General features: G+C 45.8%; 3 protein-coding genes across 3 annotated transcripts in view; 1 reads left to right on the top strand and 2 right to left on the bottom strand.

The window, feature by feature from the left end:
- ulk3 (unc-51 like kinase 3) overlaps positions 1-7,562 on the top strand; it is a 14,218-nt gene extending 6,656 nt beyond the window's left edge. Inside the window, exons 13-17 of the mRNA XM_031848381.1 lie at positions 126-204; positions 1,477-1,517; positions 4,124-4,171; positions 4,381-4,444; positions 6,389-7,562. Of these exons, the coding sequence (XP_031704241.1) occupies positions 126-204; positions 1,477-1,517; positions 4,124-4,171; positions 4,381-4,444; positions 6,389-6,405 (249 nt within the window). The 3' untranslated portion in view covers positions 6,406-7,562. The remainder of the gene's footprint in view (positions 1-125; positions 205-1,476; positions 1,518-4,123; positions 4,172-4,380; positions 4,445-6,388) is intronic.
- Positions 7,563-10,266: 2,704 nt separating this feature from the next.
- On the bottom strand, positions 10,267-13,507 carry LOC116384064 (growth arrest-specific protein 1). The gene has a single exon (XM_031848379.1). The coding sequence runs from the start codon at positions 12,782-12,784 to the stop codon at positions 12,032-12,034; it is 753 nt and encodes a 250-aa protein (XP_031704239.1). The 5' UTR covers positions 12,785-13,507; the 3' UTR covers positions 10,267-12,031.
- Positions 13,508-15,259: 1,752 nt separating this feature from the next.
- Positions 15,260-19,764, bottom strand: part of cplx3b (complexin 3b) — a 6,306-nt gene continuing 1,801 nt past the window's right edge. The window contains exons 2-3 of the mRNA XM_031848380.1: positions 17,923-18,010; positions 15,260-17,716 (exon numbers count right to left, since the gene is read on the bottom strand). Coding sequence (XP_031704240.1) covers positions 17,492-17,716; positions 17,923-18,010 — 313 coding nt within the window. The 3' untranslated portion in view covers positions 15,260-17,491. The remainder of the gene's footprint in view (positions 17,717-17,922; positions 18,011-19,764) is intronic.

Genomic DNA, 19,764 nt, shown 5'->3' with positions numbered 1-19,764 from the left:
TTTTTTTTTTTATGTGAACACTAATGATAAACTCATTTTGCAAAGCTAACAGACTGAAATAGCGGATCCATGCCAGCACCAGGGTGGCCCGAGTGCATTGCCTCATTTTCAATTTTCCGTTATAGGAGGAGAGCGGGGTGGATGATCTCGAGGCCCTGGATGTGTACCAACAGTGTTTAGGAGAACTACTGTTGGCGCTAGCAGGTAGATGAACCCCTTTTCTTTCCAAGCAAGATGGTTTTTACGCAATTATCGTACTTAACTGCTGTTGGCTACAGAGCCGCTCCGCTGGAGCGAAGGTTTAAGTCCTAATCTGATACGTCTGCGTTCAGAGACATCCCCTCAGACCTCAGGCGGCCGTGTGTGTTTGCACACATTAATTATTAGAGAAGCGGACTTGAGAGACATGACTATGAGAGAAATTATTTAAGAGTTTAGGGTACAGCCAGAAAATGACACAAGCCAAGATGTATCTGGACAGGGAAAATGATACGGGCTGAAGAAGAGAGACAAAAAGAACTTGGAAAGAGAGTCAAGATACAGAGATACTGAACTAGAAACAGAGAGAGCTTAGCAGCGAGGAATATAATAAGACTCAGGAAAAAAAGTGTCAGAGAGACGGAAGTTAACTGAGACGTGATTTAGAAAGTGTAAAAGACAAACTGACGGATTGGAGCAATGGACTCGGAGAGAGACGGGGACACTTAATACGCGACAGACAGAGGCACCAGAGAAGAGACTCTCTGTGGCCTGGTGTCCATTAGGCCCGGGCTCGTGAGCTCATCTGGAATATCGGCCTAATGGGAGAGGTGGGATAGAGTGATCCAGATGTGGCTTTGAGCCGAAATGAGACCCGGTGCCAGCACCCCCGTGTGTGGTACGAGAGCCCGGCCATCTGCTTCCCATTCCGTTCAGACAGCGCACTTCATTTCTTTCTCTTTATCACACACTGGAAACAAATAAAATATTTGATCTCGCTAATGCACGTAAACTATAGAGGATTCTTGGATTTCTAAAAGCAATTTTTGCCTTGAGGTGACTTGAGGTGATTTGAGGTGTGGATGCTGCAACCTCGTCTTATCAGCAGATCGGCAATATACCGGTCCGACCAATCCCATGCCATCTCGAGCAGCGGGAATTACATGGAAAAAAACGTTTTCTCTTTGTTTGGCTAAGAGCTCTTTGTCGTGCAGCTTCCCAACATGCCTTGCCACCAGAGAGTTCTCCTCCCCTCTCTGTCCTTCTTCCCCTTCCACGGGGACCGACTGTGAAAACACCGGCCTACATTAGAATCCACCCCTGAGCCCCCCCCCCCCCCCCCCACCCCCGTCTCTACGCCAGCAAAATCCAATCTAGTAGTTGACCTCCTCGTGAACAAACAAGGTGATTAGGTAGCGGACTCTCTCCTTCCTTCCTCTCCTCATTCATCTCTGTCTTTTTTTCCCTGTCCTTTATTTCCTCTCTTTTGCGAGCCAGGCGAGCCCCAGGGCTGCAGGAAGGAGCTGCTCCACAGCGAGGTGAGTGTGGCCTACCGGTCGAGCGCTCATGATTCGGAAGAACTAATCGTCACTTCCTCTCGGACCGATCACCCAGTGCCATCACATGACCCATGAGCCTTTTCCAGCTGTCACATGTGCATGTTTTGTTTGTGGTAAAGGCCAAATCCATCATCTATATTACTGTTACACACACACACACACACGCACGCACGCACGCGCGCACAGATCACTGTCCACTTTATAATTGAACACTTAAAAGCAGCTATAGTGAATTGGTTTTATATCCCCAATGGATCGCATGGCCACTTGTATGTGAAAAGAGATGCACGTAGTGACAACCAAGACAATTATCGCCCCAAGTCTAGAGAGTTTTATAACGTCTTTCAGCTCATTGGTTTGGTTTTTACCACCCACAACTTTACTGTTTTGGTTGCAGCCCTCATTATTGTTGTTTTCAGCCACAGCGGTCGGCTTTTTTCTTCTTTTTTTGAGCGAAACCGCCCCACAACCAATCTAGACAATGTTAGCGACTCTCTGGTGAACACAGTGTCTCACGTGTGCTGCTCAGCAGTCCGATATTTAACTCAGGAGTTAGAGGAAACCAAGAAGAGCTAAAAGGAAGAGTGACCACCTGAATGTTACGTTCATCAGATGAATGTATCTGATATGTAATGAGCAACTGCTTCCTAACAAGTTTGCCTTATTGACTTAAAAGGTGATGATATGTCGTCGTTGTGTTTAGGGGCCAAAAAATTCAGTTAATCCAGGTTTAAACTATATAAGTAACTATAGAGAAATGGCTTTTGTGTTCTGATCAATTAATTAAATAAAAGCTAGTAACAGTAGTCAACTTTAATAGAAAACCAACAAAGTCCTGCCATTTATGTTCTCTTGTCTTGTTTCACCAATAAGACCCTTTTTTTCTGTAGACTACATGCAAAGCCGAAAGTTTGATGGTCCAGTAAAGACAAAAAAACACATGCAAAGGACATGTGCCTGTCTGCCATTAAAGCTCCTAATCCCTTGTGTTTTGTGCATTGTTGTTGAGCCAACAACGGACACCAGTATTTCACCAACCAACCCCAGAAGGGTGATGGGGCTTTGAATGAGGCCTCATAGATCTCCCCATTTGAAGTTTTATGGGCGCTTGTCTTAAGTAAATTCAGATGCGGCCGCAATAATCTAACACAGCATTAGGGTAGCGGGGGTGGGGGACTCAATGGAAAGCACGTGTGTGTATGTATGTATGTGTGTGTGTGTGTGTGTGTGTGTGTGTGTGTGTGTGTGTGTGTGTGTGTGTGTGTGTGTGTGTGTGAGAACCCAGGAGAGGCAGCACATGCTGCCATGACTGGCCTCCGTGTGCGTTCGTATCTACTGTAGAGTACTCTTTAGCTTTTCAAAGCTGTAACTCAAGAACCCAAATTCTCATATGTGAGCCACGGGTTTGATGTATTCAGTGCATGTTGATATAAGGTCATCGTGGCTAAAGATACTACGTTAGTTCCTGTTGTTCTGTGGACTGCGTTTCAGTATATGTACCTTAAAACTCTGCAACAGTATGTGAGCCATCCTCACCCACGTAGATTTCCTCCACATTTTATTGCACTTGATGATTAAAGGTTTAAAGTTCTGTGGCTACATAAGGTTGGAGGTTAGGGCTGAAAACTAAAAACCTGTTGGCAGAATGATTATTTACCGCAACAGATTGGTGTTTTAAATGGACATTATGGGAGCCATCAGTCTTAGGTCTCCTGTGATTATAACCCTCAGATGGTACTGCAGTAATACCCAAGGGGACCGGCTTCGTACTGCAACATAGTGGTGATATAACTGGTATGAGGTGCAGCCAAGAACCTTCATGATCAGCAGCGGACTGAATACCACAGTAAAGAGCACCCTCAAGCATGTGGCGACGGCGATCGCTGCTCGCACATGTGTGCCATATGAAATGTTTTCAAAACATAACGGGGAAAGAAACATATCAGCAGAGCCGATCGCTTAAATCTGATTATGACATGACGTTTATGTCCCCATGCATTTTAATTTATCGTGTTTCCTGCTGCACAACACTACAGTTCATAGTAAACGAGCACAGCCCCGCAAATATATCTGGTAATTGAAAGATGTTTTTTTTGTTTTGTAGAGAATTATCTTCTAATTATATTATACACCAGAGGCCCTGAAAGTAAATTAGAATTATTAGTCTTTATTAAACAAGGACAATGCACAAAAAAATAATGAATGCAGCAGAATACAAGATTAGCCGTGGACAGAGACAGAGGTGCACACTCACTCACTCACTCACTCGCAGACGCACGCACACGCAAACAAGTGCTCCATGATTCTCCCGGCATAGGTAATTGTTCAGACAAATCTACAAGCATGCATCAACTTATGAATAACGGTACATTAATCTAGTGGAAATATAAAATTACAATTCATTACAATTAAAAACCTGAATAACAACAAATTAATGTTGACGTTACTGGATGCTCAATACCCATAATGCTTTACAGAAAAGCAACAAAAAACATATTACTGATACGTATGAAGGCATGAGTAACTACTTGCATTGGAAGTGAAAATTGTAATTACATTTATGGGAATTTTATGTCTCTCACCAGATTAAAAGCCTCATGACCAGAGCTGAATACCTCAAAAAGCATGTCAAGGTAAGCATGCATTCCTTGACACAATTTGTTTGAATTTAAAAATAGATTAGGGGTAAGATTAGGACTCCTTTCTGGATACTACAATTTCTTCTACTTAACATTGATGCAAACGTTCAATGAAGGAAAACCTTTTGGTCCCTATATCTGTATGCAATGTCCGTGTTTGGTTGTTAGATTTGGGTGATCACAAGTATGTGTTTGTTGATCAGATGCAGGAGACTCAGAGGGACGCGTCTCTGGACCGAGAACATCTCGCGGACTCCGTCAGAAGCTGTGAGTTTCCCTGCAGCGTTGCATGAACCGCTCCTCTGCTCACGAGAGCTGTGTTTTTCAGAAGCCTGCTGTAGCCTACGACTACACGGAGGTTTGGTATGGGAAAGGTGGTGGAGGAGGGGGGAGATCAAGTGAGGAATGGCCGCCCTAAAGTTACAATGAAATGTCCTTTCATTAAAGCTTTTTTCCCCACTTGTAAAATATGAGCCATTCTCTTGCTGTGCTGGCCGGCCCCGCAGGACTGTCTGGCTCTTTGATTTCATGTCAGGGCAGCCCTGGGCTCCTCCTGTCCTCTGCCCTCTTGTAAAAGCCCGCCTCGTGAAAGTGAGACTCGCTGCGAGCAAAGAGCTCCTATCCTAACACACGCAAACACCAGAAACAACAGCACACATGTACACTTCATTCCTATCACATACTCGCATGCAAATTAGTTTTAAATACTGTAAGAATCAGTGTTCATTCAGTACAAATCAAATTTAAGTAATGTTACATTTTATATAATGGAACTTCCCTGTCTGTACACTATACAAGCAAACTACTGAACTATATAAAAAGCAATATATCATTGACAAAAGTTACATTTTACTAAATGAACTAATATACAAAACTTGAACTAATATACACAGCCTAATTCCCAGTATTTTCTGGGTCTTAGCTCCTGGATGGATAGTGGATACCTAAAGCCCTGACAATATCCTGTTCTCAGCAAGAAATTCCTGGGGAATTATGAATTTTAAAAAAATAATACAAAAAAATGGTGATGGGGGAAGGGCCCCCAATGACTCTAGAGGCCGCTCAAGTTTCACGAAGAACGCGGCGTCTTATTCCGCTGCTGTTGTTTTAATAAAACCACACCACAGTCAGCCATACTAGCTGGCGCTGATCCAACAGCAGCTGTACTAGAGAGGGTCGCAGCAACGCCCAAGTCTGTCTGGTGACCTTAAAGACCGCCAAACAAGCAGCACTTTTTTTTTTTTTTTTTTTAATTTGCTCAGAACCCCCCCAGCATGCATATTTCCATGGCTAGTAAAATCATCATCATGAAGGTAAATGAAATGTGTTAAACTGGTACGATAGGAAATTGGGGGTTACAGTAGAAGTTGAGAGAAAGTAGGGTTTAGAGAAAATGTCAATTTATACCAACCGTTCACATTATACACAATGAAGCTAGAAGCTAGACTTCAAATTCCAATTTGCAAATTACTGGTATTTAACAGTGTTTAGTTTTGGATTCACTTTCCTTTGTACATGAAAATGTTAACAGATTTTTAAAAAATCTCTTGGTGTGAAAAGTACAGTAAAGCCAACGCTGAAATTCCTTGCATTCTTTCTAATGTCCATCAGGGGGCGACATTCGTGTTATTCCCTCAGTAAACATTATAAACATGATTTAGTAATCTCAATCTTTAGTTCCAAGTCTTCTTCAATACAGCATGGTGTTCATTTAGTAAGTTATGGTCCATTTAGAGACAAATAAAGCGGAGTATGCTTTAGAGCGGGGCTACCTTGTGATTGACAGGTCGCTACCACGCCGTTGTCCGGTCTGGGCGTTGTCTGCATTTTTGTCTTACTACATTAACCCTTTCACGGTGCGTTTTCATTTTATGAAAGTAAAATGTAACAATTGGGTAGCCTAAAAAGTGTTCGGCTATACCACTCTCCCGTGTAACTTCTGGTTGCAAAAAACAAGATGGCAACTGTCAAAAAGCCAAATGCTTCAAAACAGTAGTCCACAAACCAATGGGTGACGACGTGGTGACCAACTTCACTTCTTATGTACCATCTATGTTGTCATTTTGTGGATGGCGGATGTGGTTACTGACCCACAGAGTCGTCTTTATTATTCAAACCATGGTGGTACATTTAGAATTGATGATGTGCAGTAATCTTGAAAAAAAAAAAAAGAAGTGAATCCTAACGCATCAATCATTTGTGTTTTCTCAGCTTGCTGTTTGCAGTAAGCCGGACGGCCACCGTGGGAAACTGAGCTGGGACGCCCAAGCGGAGCATCAGACTGCCTGTCGGTGCTCATGTCGGACACAGAGCCTTCACCTGACCAGGTTTCTGTCGGGGCCAAACTAAACCTGCATCACACCTTAACCACCCAACGCTGTCCGGGTGGGATATTACAGTTGCCAGCCAAATGTGCCCAATGTTTCAGTCGTTGCTGGAAAGTTGATAATTTGGCAGGTTGAGAACTTGTGTTTATACTTTTTGAAGGAAGGGGAAAAAAAAAGAAAAGTTTGGCTGTTAAAATACTGAAAGTAGCTCTAGAGTTTTGGATTTGCACACTAGTGAATGTTAAAGCTACTTCCCTGCTCTTTACACAAAGTTGTCGCACCGCTTAGCCCTCGAATCCCTCCCCCTGACACGCCATTGATATGTAAATGACGGACAGCTTGTGTGACAATGGCCGCACTGTCATGGTAAAATGAGTCAAACAGAGGCTGTTGCATTTATTGCCGCACGAGAAAAAACAGTATTTGCGGGGCGCGCTGGGAAAAACTGTGAAAACCTGCAATAAACGCAATCAAATGGAAGCTGTGGCGTGAAGAAGCATCTCGTCAGTTCTGGACCGTCATGTTAGGTATATTATACGGAGGCCTCTGCAAACATGCACATACTCCCTCGCCCTCCCTTCCCCACTGCCTTTGCTGTGGGTGGACCACAGGCTCACCATGCTCTCCCCGCTGATGGAGCCCTCTCCACCACTATGAGGGGAAAACTGGAGAGGTGCGGCCTCTGCCTTATTTACACTGGACTTGCATTTTCTTAGGTTTGGCACTGGCCAGGTATGCGAGGGATCCGGCAGGGTTGCAAAGCCTTCATAACTAGGCCTCTGAAAAAGCTTAACAGTCGCTGTTGTAGGTCTTCACACACTGTTTTGATTTCAGAAAAGTAAAGTGCATGAATACCTAAAAGGGAGCTTTACTTTGCGTCTGCGGGAACGGGAGTCAAAGGGAGAAACGTTTAAATATGTCTGCTGGCGAGATTTTCCACACCACTGTGATGTTGTTGTTGTTTTTTTTTTATTTGAGTGTTTATACAGCTGTGATTTTATATCTTATGCATTTATTAAATGAGATATGCAGTGGAAAAATAAAACCTCCGAAGCCTCTCTATAGTCCGCAACGTCTTTTTGTCGAGGCTCGTCTTTCAGAGCCTTTGGAGAGATTCATGTGCCGCCGTGGGAGCAGCGCCGCTGGTCCCTCACCACCGTCATCATCTGGAAGGCAACTCTGCAGGAACAGCTGGCTCGTGTCCACAAGGGGGGGAAGGAGGGAGGAAGGAAGGCAGGCCAAGTAGGGACATTTGATAATTATATGATTCATGTGGAGGTTCTTCAAAACTGTGGAAACTGATTTTGAAGAATTCCCAGATCTCGAAGAACTGTGGAAATTACACACAGGAGTCATTACAAGTACATTATCTTTAATTGCGCTCGTCTCCTCTATCATTCATGATAGCTCCAGCTGCTTTTACAGCGCTACGGCAGTTGCACTTCTTCCTACTGGTTGCACTTTATTCCAGACAAAAGAAAAGTAACCTCAGGTGGAAATAAAGCTCGTAAGAAAAACGGAAAAGCAAAGAAAGTTAACCATTTTAGAAAGCTGGAGGAACGGCATCATCAGCTGGAACCGACTTATGAGTGTAGAGCGGCGGCCCTTAGCTGGACAGTTTGGCACGCTCGCACGTGCTAAAATATAATACATAATATGATGCATTATGCACTGATTATCAATTATTGCACCTTTAACAAAAAGCCTGTGTTACGATCTGGAGGTGTGGAGTTAGGCTGATGAGGGTGGTTACTAGGTAGGGGGTCTACTCAAAGATGCTGTCTCGTTGCATTGTGGGGAATGTAGGGGCAGGTGAGGCTTAAACCAAATGATTTTGACCATTCTTTTTTTAATTTTATTTTTTATAAAGTGTTTCATGCGAGTCCCTCAGCTTTATGGAAGTGCAATACTAAATCTCTCTTAAGGACCCCTTCAAAAAAGTGACTCCAAAAGGAGGTCAAATCCTGGGAAAATAATCAATGAATTGCTAACTTTTAAAAAATACGTCTAGTTTTCCTACAAGCGTGTGGCTGTAGATTTCCGGAGGTTTAAATGGTGGTTTTCAGATCTGCCCACGACTCACAGTAATGTTCCATACCCGCTGGTTAATCACATTCACCTGGCCTGCCAGGTGTAAATCACTTCCACACTGTCTGGTTAAAACAGGGAGCAGCACAGCCCGCCGAGTCCTGGAGCAACCGGGGGGGGGGGCATAGAACCACTGCGCAGCGGGGGGGGGCTCTAATTGGCCAACGGGGCCCATTCTGCTGGCTCAGCTTCGATGCTTTAATCACGACATGAGCACGTCACGGCCAGGAAAACTTTGGACGCAGTTTTGACCCCGGTGCTTGCATTGTTGCTTGTTCCTGGGAGTTCTGCCAATTCATACACCCCCCCCCCCCCCCTCAAAAAAAAAAATCCTGACTCTCTGCAACCCAGAGAGGGAGATTCAGAAATGGAAGGACCTCCAAGACCCCCCCCAGTCTCCTCTCCAAAACCACAACCTACGGCATTGTGGCTGTAATTGGCCTCCATTTCGCTGCAGCTCCATCAACACTACTTATTGCCCTTTCCCCTTCCAGGCTCCCTCTCTCTGGCTACCGTCAATGGGACAGCGGTCGAGTCATATTGGCACCGGCGTTGCCCCCAGCAAAGAGGGGTCTCTGTGTTCTAGACCTGAAGGGAACCAGGGTGCCCTTGACTCCGGCACCCCCTGCGCCGAAAAAACATAGAGCGGGTCAGCCGCTCACTGCGGCTCGATCGCGACCATTATGAATGGGACATTGTACCTACTGGGGGACAAGAGCCCCCTAAATCCCCGGGTCACTCCCACTTTGGAGCGGTGGAGCGAAAGTGTGGGGGGGGGAGTAGTCGGTGGGTTTGTTAGACATGTTGAATAAAGATAATTTAGAAAATGGGCTCCAGCACAGTGCTGCCTCTGTGTCCCCCTCCCTGTTTCCCTCCACACATTCGACTCCCCCAGGCTTCTCTACTCATGTTTGTTTTGATTTTGCTCCCAGAATCAGGGTGGAAGGGGGAGGGGGGGGGTTTGAAGGGGGCGGGGTGATTGTGTTGGAGGACTTTAAGATGCATGGCAATGGTTAAGACAGATTGGACCAAAACAACAATCCAACTACACTGGACAGAGTCATGCTATTACTGCAGCCCAAGGCCCACTTTGTCTTTCTCTATCTCGCTGTTTCGTTTTTTTACGACACAGTTGGATGGTTGGAAGCTCCGGAGGATTCCTGTGGTTAGCGAGAAAATCAGGAGAAGCTGTGGGGAAGTTATCTCCAGGCTGGAAGATGTTGAGATTTGGCACCTGTAACCCAAGTCACAAACTTGTAATTCTCCGTCACGTGTAGGTCTATTTTGTCACGCAATCCTGGGGGGGGGGCATCCTGACAAATACGAGGTCATAGAAACAGGTCTTTTTATTTTGCGTCAAGGAACAGGAAAGTGTTTGACATCGGAGGCAGGTTTAACAGAATTAGTTCCTTCTCGTCCTGCTAAACACCTTTTTTCTCTCGGGTCGTTAATGTTTTACTCTTGACACTGCACGTTTGCACCTTTTGGACGTGACTAAAGTGACATTCGCAGAGCAGGTGTACACCTCACACCTATAATGCTAAATGCCTCTTTTTTACAATTTGTTAATGACTTGTAAATACCAAAGCGAGTGTGGAACAAGCCCCAAATGGCTGCTTGCTCTGAAACAGTTGGTTCACTAGAGGTTTTGGTCATTAATACTAAAAAATAAAATAAAATAAAAAGTCCTTCTGATACACCGACTCAATTGGATCAACTCACGAGTTTTATTTACTTTCCCTCTGCCCTCTTCTAAAAATCATGGTAGTTTAATTGCAACTTGAGCCTAAATTTGATAGAATCCTGAATTGTCATTTTTTGCTTCAATGGAGATGGAGCTAGACACCTTAAATTCCTCACCGGGTTTCAGTTACACTGACCTCATCCCTTAAACATTAGACGGGAAGACATTCTGTGCTCCCTTGACTTGAGAATGACATCTTCAGACAGTAACTTCTGCTTTTGAGGCTTTCAGATACTGTTTATCACACCGTACAAAGTAATCTAATATGGTAGACGTATTACTGCACTCAGAGGAAAACCAGCTGATCTTTCTACTTCCTCTCTGTGGACGAATCACATCACACCACTTTAGCTCATAAACATTTTATTATAAAACTCAACCTTCCCACATGGAAGACACGGCTCTGAAGTATTTACTGCACAAGATGAGATGGAAAAAAAACCATAGAGCCTAAATCTTTTTTTTTCGCGTGCGCACAAAAACCCCGGAGCTAGTTCGCGTGTCCGTACTGCGTCGAAGTGACCGCGTTGGCTTACTTTACTGCATATAACTGTCAAACACGTACACATTCTTCATATTCTAGCTTCATAATTTAACGTTCAGCAACATTCTTCGAGACATCGTGACAGAACAAAAACAAAAGAACGATTAGCTTTGACACAACTTCAAGTGGCGAAGACACAAATCGGCGGCTTCGTCACAAGTGATCGTTCCCGACAAATGCTTTGTGTTTTTACTTTCACTTTTTTGATAAATCAGCCTCAAAGTGGAACAGTGGACGAAAACAGTGGGGCTGAAAGGCTGCTGGTTGGAATCTCTGGGCTATCGGTGTGGACCTCGGGTAACATCAGCAGCAGGTATGTTGACCTTTCGGCACCAGCAGCAGTCAGCTTTTTCCTGGCTTGTAGCTTCAGTGTGAGAGCAGTAATAAAGACGGGGGTCTTTTTGAAGGCGTGAAAGGGGGCAGGCGGTGGAGAGGAGGAAGAGGGGGTGGGTGGCTGTCTCAGGAAAAGTTCAATAAAACAATCTCACATGGGGGGGGGGGGGCAGACAGAGTGGCCCGGAAGAGGTGCTTCAGTTAATTTCAGTACTTGATCCCACAACCCTCGCCTCGTCCTTTGACTGCTGCTCCAACAAATATTTGAAGTGCGGTCGCTGCGACAATGCAGAGAGACCCCCCCCCCCTCCTGAAATGGAGAGCAGAGCAAACAGAGACCCGGGACGGGTCCAATGTTTGTCCAAGGTCTTAATAAAGCCACACTCCCAAGTACCATTGAAACCAACCAAACAAACAGGGAGCTACTTAAAGGCACTCCACTCAGCAACAAGGTCCGCCGTGGTTCACTTCCTCTCATCGTCACCTGGAACTACTTTGTTTTGCCAACAGGCTTCGACAAAAAAAAAGTGCACTTTCGCTCAGAGAGAGATGTGCTCGAAGATGATTTGCTATGCAAATTGTACCGTTATGGGAAGCACGCGCAAATCACTACTGTCGTCCTGCAACTAAAATGGAATGGCAGGGAGGCCTTGAGGGTGTATAAAATAGCTCTCCCTTATCCGGCAGACCTGAGTTCGAGTCCATGACGAAGCGTCTCTAAATCAAGTCACTGATTCCATCCCAACTCCAGCTGGACTCTTGGCTCTCAGGAGGTGGATTTTTCTCGATCTCATAAATCCAATAAATGTTTCATTGTCTCAGTACAATATCCTTGCTAGAGGAAGAAACAGGAGCGTCATGTAGCCGGGCAACCTCTGTGAAGCAGAGGAATGATCGGGAAACTCCTCCTCTCTGTCACCTTTAGGGTCATAGTCTTCATCCTCATACAGGTCCTCCACATCCGGCTGGTCTGAAATAACCATGTGGTCCCCTATGGAGCAAAGTTTGCTCATGTTCTCCTTCACCACCTCGCAGAAGGGCCTCTCCACCCCGTCGCAAACGCAGCGGTTCAGCAGCGCGCCGTTCGGGATGAACAGCATCTGCTGGATGGTGGCCTTGCACTTGGACGAGCACTTCCGCCCGTTGAATAGCTGCCCGCAGTATGACAGGTAGGCCGCGAGGGAGGCGTGGCAGTCGCCGTCCTCCTCGCAGCGCTGCCGGGCCTCCATGCAGCCGATGCCGCCGGCGTCGCTCGGGTGCCGGCGGGGGAGGCACGGCTCGACGGCGCGCTTGGCGCCGAGGCACTCCAGGTCCCGCGCGCAGTCGCAGGTCTCTAGGTCCGGCCCGCTGCGGGTGTGATTGAGCCGGATCAGCGCGTTGATGCAGTGGCTCGGACACTGCCTCCTCGTGCCCCTGATGTTCCCCTCACAGGCCGCCAGGTACTGGCCGTACGCGAGGTCGCAGTCGGGCTCCTCGTGGCACCGCAGGAGTGCCTGCCAGCAGATGAGCTGGGCATCCAAGGCCACCAGCACCCAGGGGAGAAGTGCCAGGGCGCCGCACCAGCATCTCATGCTTGGGATGGAGGTCTAGCTCGGCGACGTGCTCTTTCTCCACCAGCGCATTAGGACCAGGGACAACGCGGGCTTCACACTCCGACACACGGACTGGAGTTCATGAGTATTCCGTACACGCGATGCGTTCTGCGAGCAAGCGGTTCGTTACCAAGTCAGTCTAACAAAAACACGCTCGGTCCGTTATTAATGATCCCCAAAACCTAAGATAAGTTTGCCTCCTCCCGGGGAGCTTTGCAGCAAGGGAAGTCAGATCTGACTCAGGGGAAATCACCACGCGTGGCTGCAAAAAAAAAAAGAGAGAAAAAGTAATTCCGGGAAAACAAAGTCCGTTCATAAGTGGGCGACCATTCTCCACAACTGCAGCCCGAGCCCCTCGCTCCGTGCCACCGCGGCGCAGATCTCACCATCCAAAGTTACTGCAACACTCTCTAAACCGCAGCTTTTGTCCGCGACTCGGTTTGTAGACTCAAACTCATCTTTCTCGCCGTCGCCGGTCGCGACTCCTCTTTTCCCCGCAGCTCCGTCGCTTCCAACATCCATCCACGCATTCCGACGTTGTTGTTTTTGAAACTTTTTTTTTAGCTGGAAGAGGTTTCTGTCTGTCGCATTTTGCCCCGCTATGTGCGTCTTTGTCCCTCTTCTCGCTGCTACGCTTCACGGTCCGCCGAGCACTTTTTCCCCACAACACCCCTCCTTCTGTCGAAAGAAAGAAAAGTTTTCCTCCCCCCCCCCCTCTCTGTCTCTCTCTCATTTACAATCCTGGCCACCGATTGGTCGTCATTGAGGAGTCAGCCGTGGGACCCATTTCCAGGCCTGCAGCAGCAGCACAGCTCCTCTACATGAAGAGATAGCCTGGATAAGAAAAAAGAATGTTTAGGATATTCCTTGCATGAAACCCAGGACGCGTGTGGTCCCCTCTCCTCTTGTAGCAATAACACAAGTGGAAGGGGGGGGGCTTGCATAAACGCATTCCTTTGCAAGAAGCTCACATCTGCAACTTCACTGCTCCCTATTTTCAGCGCGGAAAAAACCCGAAACAAATCTGATCCCCTCCACAAAGTGCCTCGGCCGTTGAGAATTTTCACTGTAAAAGTGCTCGTTAATTGTCGCTCCCACCCCCCCCCCCCTGCCTCTCATTCTGCAGGTTTTTAGCCCCGATTGATAGAAGGGAATGAGGGTGGGGGGTATTTTCTGGACCGTTTCACCCCAATTGTGTGAGCTTGGCCATGCAGCGGCCCAGCGTCTCTCCCCTGGGCTGGAGATGTGTCCTCGCCCCGTGGCCTATCAATGGAGACAGGGTTTTAGGCGTCAATATATTTTACAGCGAGCCCCCCCCTTTCACACCAGCACTTGAGAACTACCAAACAGCTCAGGCTTTCCTGCCATTCAAATGGTAACTAACTTGATTTTTTTTTTTCCAAGTCTGCCCCCAACTGAGAGGCTGTGCCACATAGTGTTGCAGAAGCTCCACACAACCAGATGGGTGTCCGACCTGAGATCTGTTCGACTCTACAGTAAGGAGAGATACTGTAGGCCTACAGCTTCAGGTGAAACTGACTTCATTACCTAGAACTCACAATTTTTTGATTGTGTGACTCTATTTACAATTTAGACATACAAATATATTTTCATATCAGATATCATTGTATTCGTGTCCCTGGGGTTTTCCCTCAGTCTTGTTAAGCTGACACATTTCTCCATTTTAACAATTTTGGACATCGGAGGTCACATGATCAACAGGAAGTAACATCATTTGAGTCTCCTGAGGGCCAAGGAAAGACTAGGTAAGTTCTCTCATATAGTTTGGATCATATTATAAGTATGACTAACACTGTCAACCTAAATGTACAGTACTGTGTTGTTTTTCATAGATGGTTTTGGTAAACCATTTAAAGGTGCTAGGTGTTCTCATGCTATTAGCATTGGTGTCATGTGGCTATGTTTCATGTGTTAACTAACGCTATGATATAACAACTCAGTCCCATTACGTGTATGCGCCGTCTCCCATTTAGAAACCATGTCAATAAAATAGAATGGCCTGAGATTGACCTTTTATTTCGATTTTTTTTTTTTAAAGGATTTATTTTTGAAAAGTTACAACGTACAAATAAAACCGATTTGGTGTAATGGCTCTAAAACATGCATATGATTAGCATTAGACCTACATGTGTAAATAAAAGAAAAAAATGGTGCTTGTACTTAACACCAGGATATATAATGCAGCCCAATGTAACACCACAAATTAAGTTAAATCAACAATTATAAGTGTCACAGAGCTGTGTTTTTATGGGCTGTATTGTATTATTTTGTCTAGCTCCTGTAGATCTAGTGGCCACTTTATTAGGTACACTTGTACAATCTATTGTAATTCAATACAAAAGCTCTGCCGTAGATTCTACCTCCACTGTATTTTGTCTCCACCTGGTGTTGTGGTTGCTGCAAATGTCAAGACGGCTCCCCAAACACACAAAATTAATTATTCTAAAAATCTGTTTATTGCAGTTAAAACAAACAAATCACTGAAATGCTTTCTGAGACAGAATGATAGAGGTACTGTCAAACAAAGAACGAGAAGAAACTGCGTGTCATGGCAGCCATTTTCTGAAAAACGAAAACATTTACACAGGATGACAACACACAAAAAAGACATTTGTATATTATTATTATTGAATTATTATTTCAAGTCACACACACACAAGCGCATTCAAAGCAAAACGGTTTTCTTTATGGCTTCTGTTCCACCTATTGATATTATCTCACGATTCTAGTAGCTTTATTATAAAAGGAAGTTATTGCAAGTTTTCCTCCGCTTTATATCATTGAAATGTTATGAATATATTGTTCATCTTTCACATGACGGCAAATGTTTGGCCTCGGCTTTCATTCAGCAGTGGTGTGGCACCTACAGCAGGGAAATTACCGCTCATCTTTTGTTGCCCATATTTCCTCCAAATTAAAAAGTTCACACTTAAGATGCAAAACTTTTATAATCATAAAGCACCCAAAGGAGCTGACATTGAAGCTGACATCACCACCGGCACCACGGCTACAATAAAATCAAACACGGTCAAAAATGTAGCGTACGTGGATGTGACACAACATCAACAACATCCCCCCCATTCCCTCTTGCTTGGCTCACGTTTGACTAGAAACCAACACAGACAGAATACCGAGTTACAAAAGACACCACTGGACGCATTACATCGGCTAAACAACACGAATCCACCAGCACACAACACGGCACCACTGGGACTCAGATGGAGGAACTGGTCGAAGGTCAATACTGTGAAGACCTCGGGGAAGTTGGCGGAAAAAAATGGAGCGAAGAGCGACCCGCTGTCGACGGCACGGGCAAACAGCAGATATACGTTTTACGTCTCACACAACATAAATACTTGTATGTGGATTTATACTCACGCCACAGTTACACATGTTGGACATATTTGGGGCCATTTTCCTTCATGTTGGTCAAAGAGTTTTCAACGAAGGCTTTGCCATACGACTTCTAAAGCATTTACACGTCTTTCATCTGAGCAGCTTTATTTTATTTTTTTAAAGGGACAGTTCACCCTAATATCAAAAATACATACTTTGACTTACTTGTAGAGCTATTTTTCAGTCTGCCTAGTTTTGGAGATATCGGTCGTAGAGATGTCTGCCTTGTGGCGCTTGAAGGGCCAAAAAACATACTTGGAAAAACTCAACACACACTACAGGTAAGAGGCAATATATACGTGTTTTTAAATGTTTGGGGTGAGCTGTCCCTTTAACCTCTGGATGCAGCACAAACACAGATTTGCTCCCTTTGTTATTGATGCTAAATTCAATCTCGGGAGGACAGTTATTGTACACACTTAAACTGTAAATTCAAATACTACATACAAAATGCAGCACACAGTTTTGTCCTGCTCACTAAATATTTGTTGCTCTTAATGAAACTAAAAGTAAGAAATCTACTGCAACAAACAAAAAGGCCCGTCCTCATAAAAAAGTAGCTTACAGATGTTGGAGCTCTGGAGAAGACAACCTTGTACGGACGTCCAAGGCACGCTGAAGTACAGAAAAAGCTAAAAAAAAACAACAACTTTATAATGATATGTCTAGGAAAAAAAAATAAGATGAATGCAGCTCACAGGGAGCTTTAATCAGGACACCAGGGGGCCAACATCAGTAAGCTACTTATGACAAAAATCAGCCTCAGTTGTTGCTCGTAAATGGTTTTGTACGTGGAATATAAACCACACACCTGAAACCTCTCTTTAGAATACCATTGTGTTATCACTGGACACGTGAGGTACAGAGAGCCAGGGGCAGGTTAGGGAATGAAGGGAGCAAAGGATTTAATAGATTCATATTTCTCAGAGGAGGAGTTGCTCTAAAGGCAGAATTAATCTCGTCGGTTAAATCTCAATGGAAAGAGCCGAATACATCTTTTAGAGTGCAAGTTGGCTAATTTCAAGAAAAATGCGGATGACAGTTGTGACTGTTAAGAAGTCTGAAGGTCAACAGGAAAGCTAACTGAACTAATAAGACGAACCCTTTTCTTTTCTGCAGGCTCTCCGTCTACAGTTACTATGTGGCTCTGCTCACTGACACTCCTCTTAAAGCAATAAGGATACGTCTGCCTCCAGAGTATAGCTCTGCCTCTGAAAAATATTTGCACAAGTAAAACTCTAATCTCCTGGGACTTGAGAGCTGGATGGATCACATGAGACTGCAATTCTCCGTCTGCTTTTTGAGGTCTTCCAGAGTGGCCTGGGCTTTGTCCTTCAGCTGGTCGATGTCCACGTTCTGGATGTTGGACAGCTGGCCCAGGACCGACTGCTTGTGCGTCTCCTCCTGGTTGTCCTCGGCGATCATCTTGGCCAGCTCCGTGGGCAGCACCACGTCGTCCCCCGCCTGCTGGATCTGGGTCTCGTCCATCTCGTTCTGGGGTAGATACCCAACAGGACGGGGGAGAGAGAGGGACAAGACGTTTAGAACCAAAAGGTTTTCTATCCCGTTGTACTTTAGAGACATGTAGAGTACACGGCTGCGAGGATGTGAAGGTTTTTACAAAGGCAGTGATACGAACTGCCCTTCAGTCCAAATATGCATCGGTTTTCTTTTACCAAAGCAGAGCTGGAGGCGTTTACCTTTGGTAGTCTGTACTTATCCCGGAAATGACTTCTAATGGTGGCTCTCTCTGCTTTCTTCTGGGCAAAATTGGCTTCTCGTTCTTGTCTGCAAGAAAGGAGGAAAAGTATTGTTGTGGGGCAAAAATGACCAACTGTCACTGAACATACAAATGTAAACCAACTCAGTTACCAAACAAACCCGGCGAAGGAATGTGTGAAGCTTCGGAATAGCGACGGTAACTTCAAGAACCACACATTCAAATCAATACCCCCCCCCCCCCACCAAATGTTACAAACAAACCGCACTTAGCATCACCGTGTCCTCCTCTTAACGCTGGTGACAGATTGTAGAGCAGCGGCAGTGAAATGACGGAGGTTCTGCTTCTGTTTTGAAGCTCCAGACGCATGCATGCTCCCTAGCTGCACTTAAATGTCTGACCTTCTGGGCTGGAAACCCACAAAAGAGCTTCTCAACTGTCGGGCAGTTTAAGGCAAAAAAAAACAATCCAAGAACTGAAAGATGACTCTCCAAACTTCTTCTTAATTGCCTTAAAAACTCACTATTGTACACCACCCAGCCTACATTATGTGATGCCTCCAGCAGAGGGCAGACTTTAAACTGCTGGCAATGCTCTCTCCACTCTGTCACTGGAATATTTATGGCTTTAGTGTAGTTCATAATTGCCTAAATTTCCACATGTGCTGGAATGCCTCTAAAATCACGAGTCAACAAACGTGACACAGTGCGTAGCAAACTTGCTTGTACGGCCCGAGGGCCAAACACAGCACGGGTACGGTGACGAAAGGCCGCATTTCATCAGAGTCCACGAAGGTGCTTGTAACAAAATAAAACACAATAGATGATATTCTTCAAAAGGAAATGGTGGCAGAGGTTGCACTGCACGTGTATCAGTAGCATGATCTAAAGGCAGGGATGGGGGGGGGGGGGGGGGGGTGCTGGAGGACCAGGGGCATGGTTTTTGAGAAGTGTTTGCACCCAATGTGTCAGGAGGAAGGTCGGTCTATCTGGAGATGCAGCGTTTCATGGCGCTGTCCGTGCGAGTTCACTTTGTGTTAACATGAGCGGGGAGCCGAAACGGGTTCCCGTGCGGCGCTCGCTCGCAGCCAATGAGCGGAGCTCTGTGTCTTCCCCCTCTCAAGGGTGTCGGGTGACCTGGGTTGTCAATGCGGCCCCCGGGTTGCTGAGGGTGATAGAACGTCTACATGTGACACCTCTCCACTTCCTCCGCTCCAGCCTCGTTCCGCTTTAATCGGAGCATTATGGGCTTTAGCTGATCTACAGGCTGGTGTTTAGCACCTCGCACTAATAAGTCACTCCCACTGAAGGTCACACATGACGGCAGAGCATTAAGCATCTCGCCATGCCTCCTGTGGAGTTCCGTGGGCCGAGGTGAGTGTTAACGCTGCGTTAGGACTTCGCTTCCCACTCGAAATGCCTACATGCTAGTTTGTGTTGATTGGAAGGAGCCGGTGATTGGAACCAGTTGGATACCTTCTTTCCTTTCATGTATGTTCCTCTCAGTGCAGTGCTGCTTTAGGACGCCTACAATTTGTGTCACAACTGAAAATATATAACCAGAATCTACCGGGCTATTTTCTGTAGAACTCTTTATTCCACATCATTAATCTATGGTATAGCTTATTCTACGAGCAGGACAACGATGGCCTGATGTGTGAGTCCTGCTCTGAGGGAAGCTTCACGCTAATCAATAGTGAGTTGCTGTCTGCTGGGTCAACTCTTGTCTGCCAAAATGACCTTGTTGTTACTTCACATTGCCTGCCTTGCCTGCCTTGCCTGCCTTGCCCCCCCCCCCCCCCCCCCCCCCCCCCCCCCCCCCC

Source organism: Anarrhichthys ocellatus, unplaced genomic scaffold (assembly GCF_004355925.1).
Source record: "Anarrhichthys ocellatus isolate YVR2014 unplaced genomic scaffold, GSC_Weel_1.0 scaffold8, whole genome shotgun sequence".
Lineage (NCBI taxonomy): Eukaryota > Metazoa > Chordata > Actinopteri > Perciformes > Anarhichadidae > Anarrhichthys > Anarrhichthys ocellatus.
Note: the sequence above shows the minus strand (reverse complement) of the source record. Positions and strands in the feature narration are given on the sequence as shown.

Bases quoted from the DNA above. Each gene is read 5' to 3' on its own strand.
- LOC116384064 (XM_031848379.1), bottom strand. From the start codon at position 12,784: ATGAGATGCTGGTGCGGCGCCCTGGCACTTCTCCCCTGGGTGCTGGTG.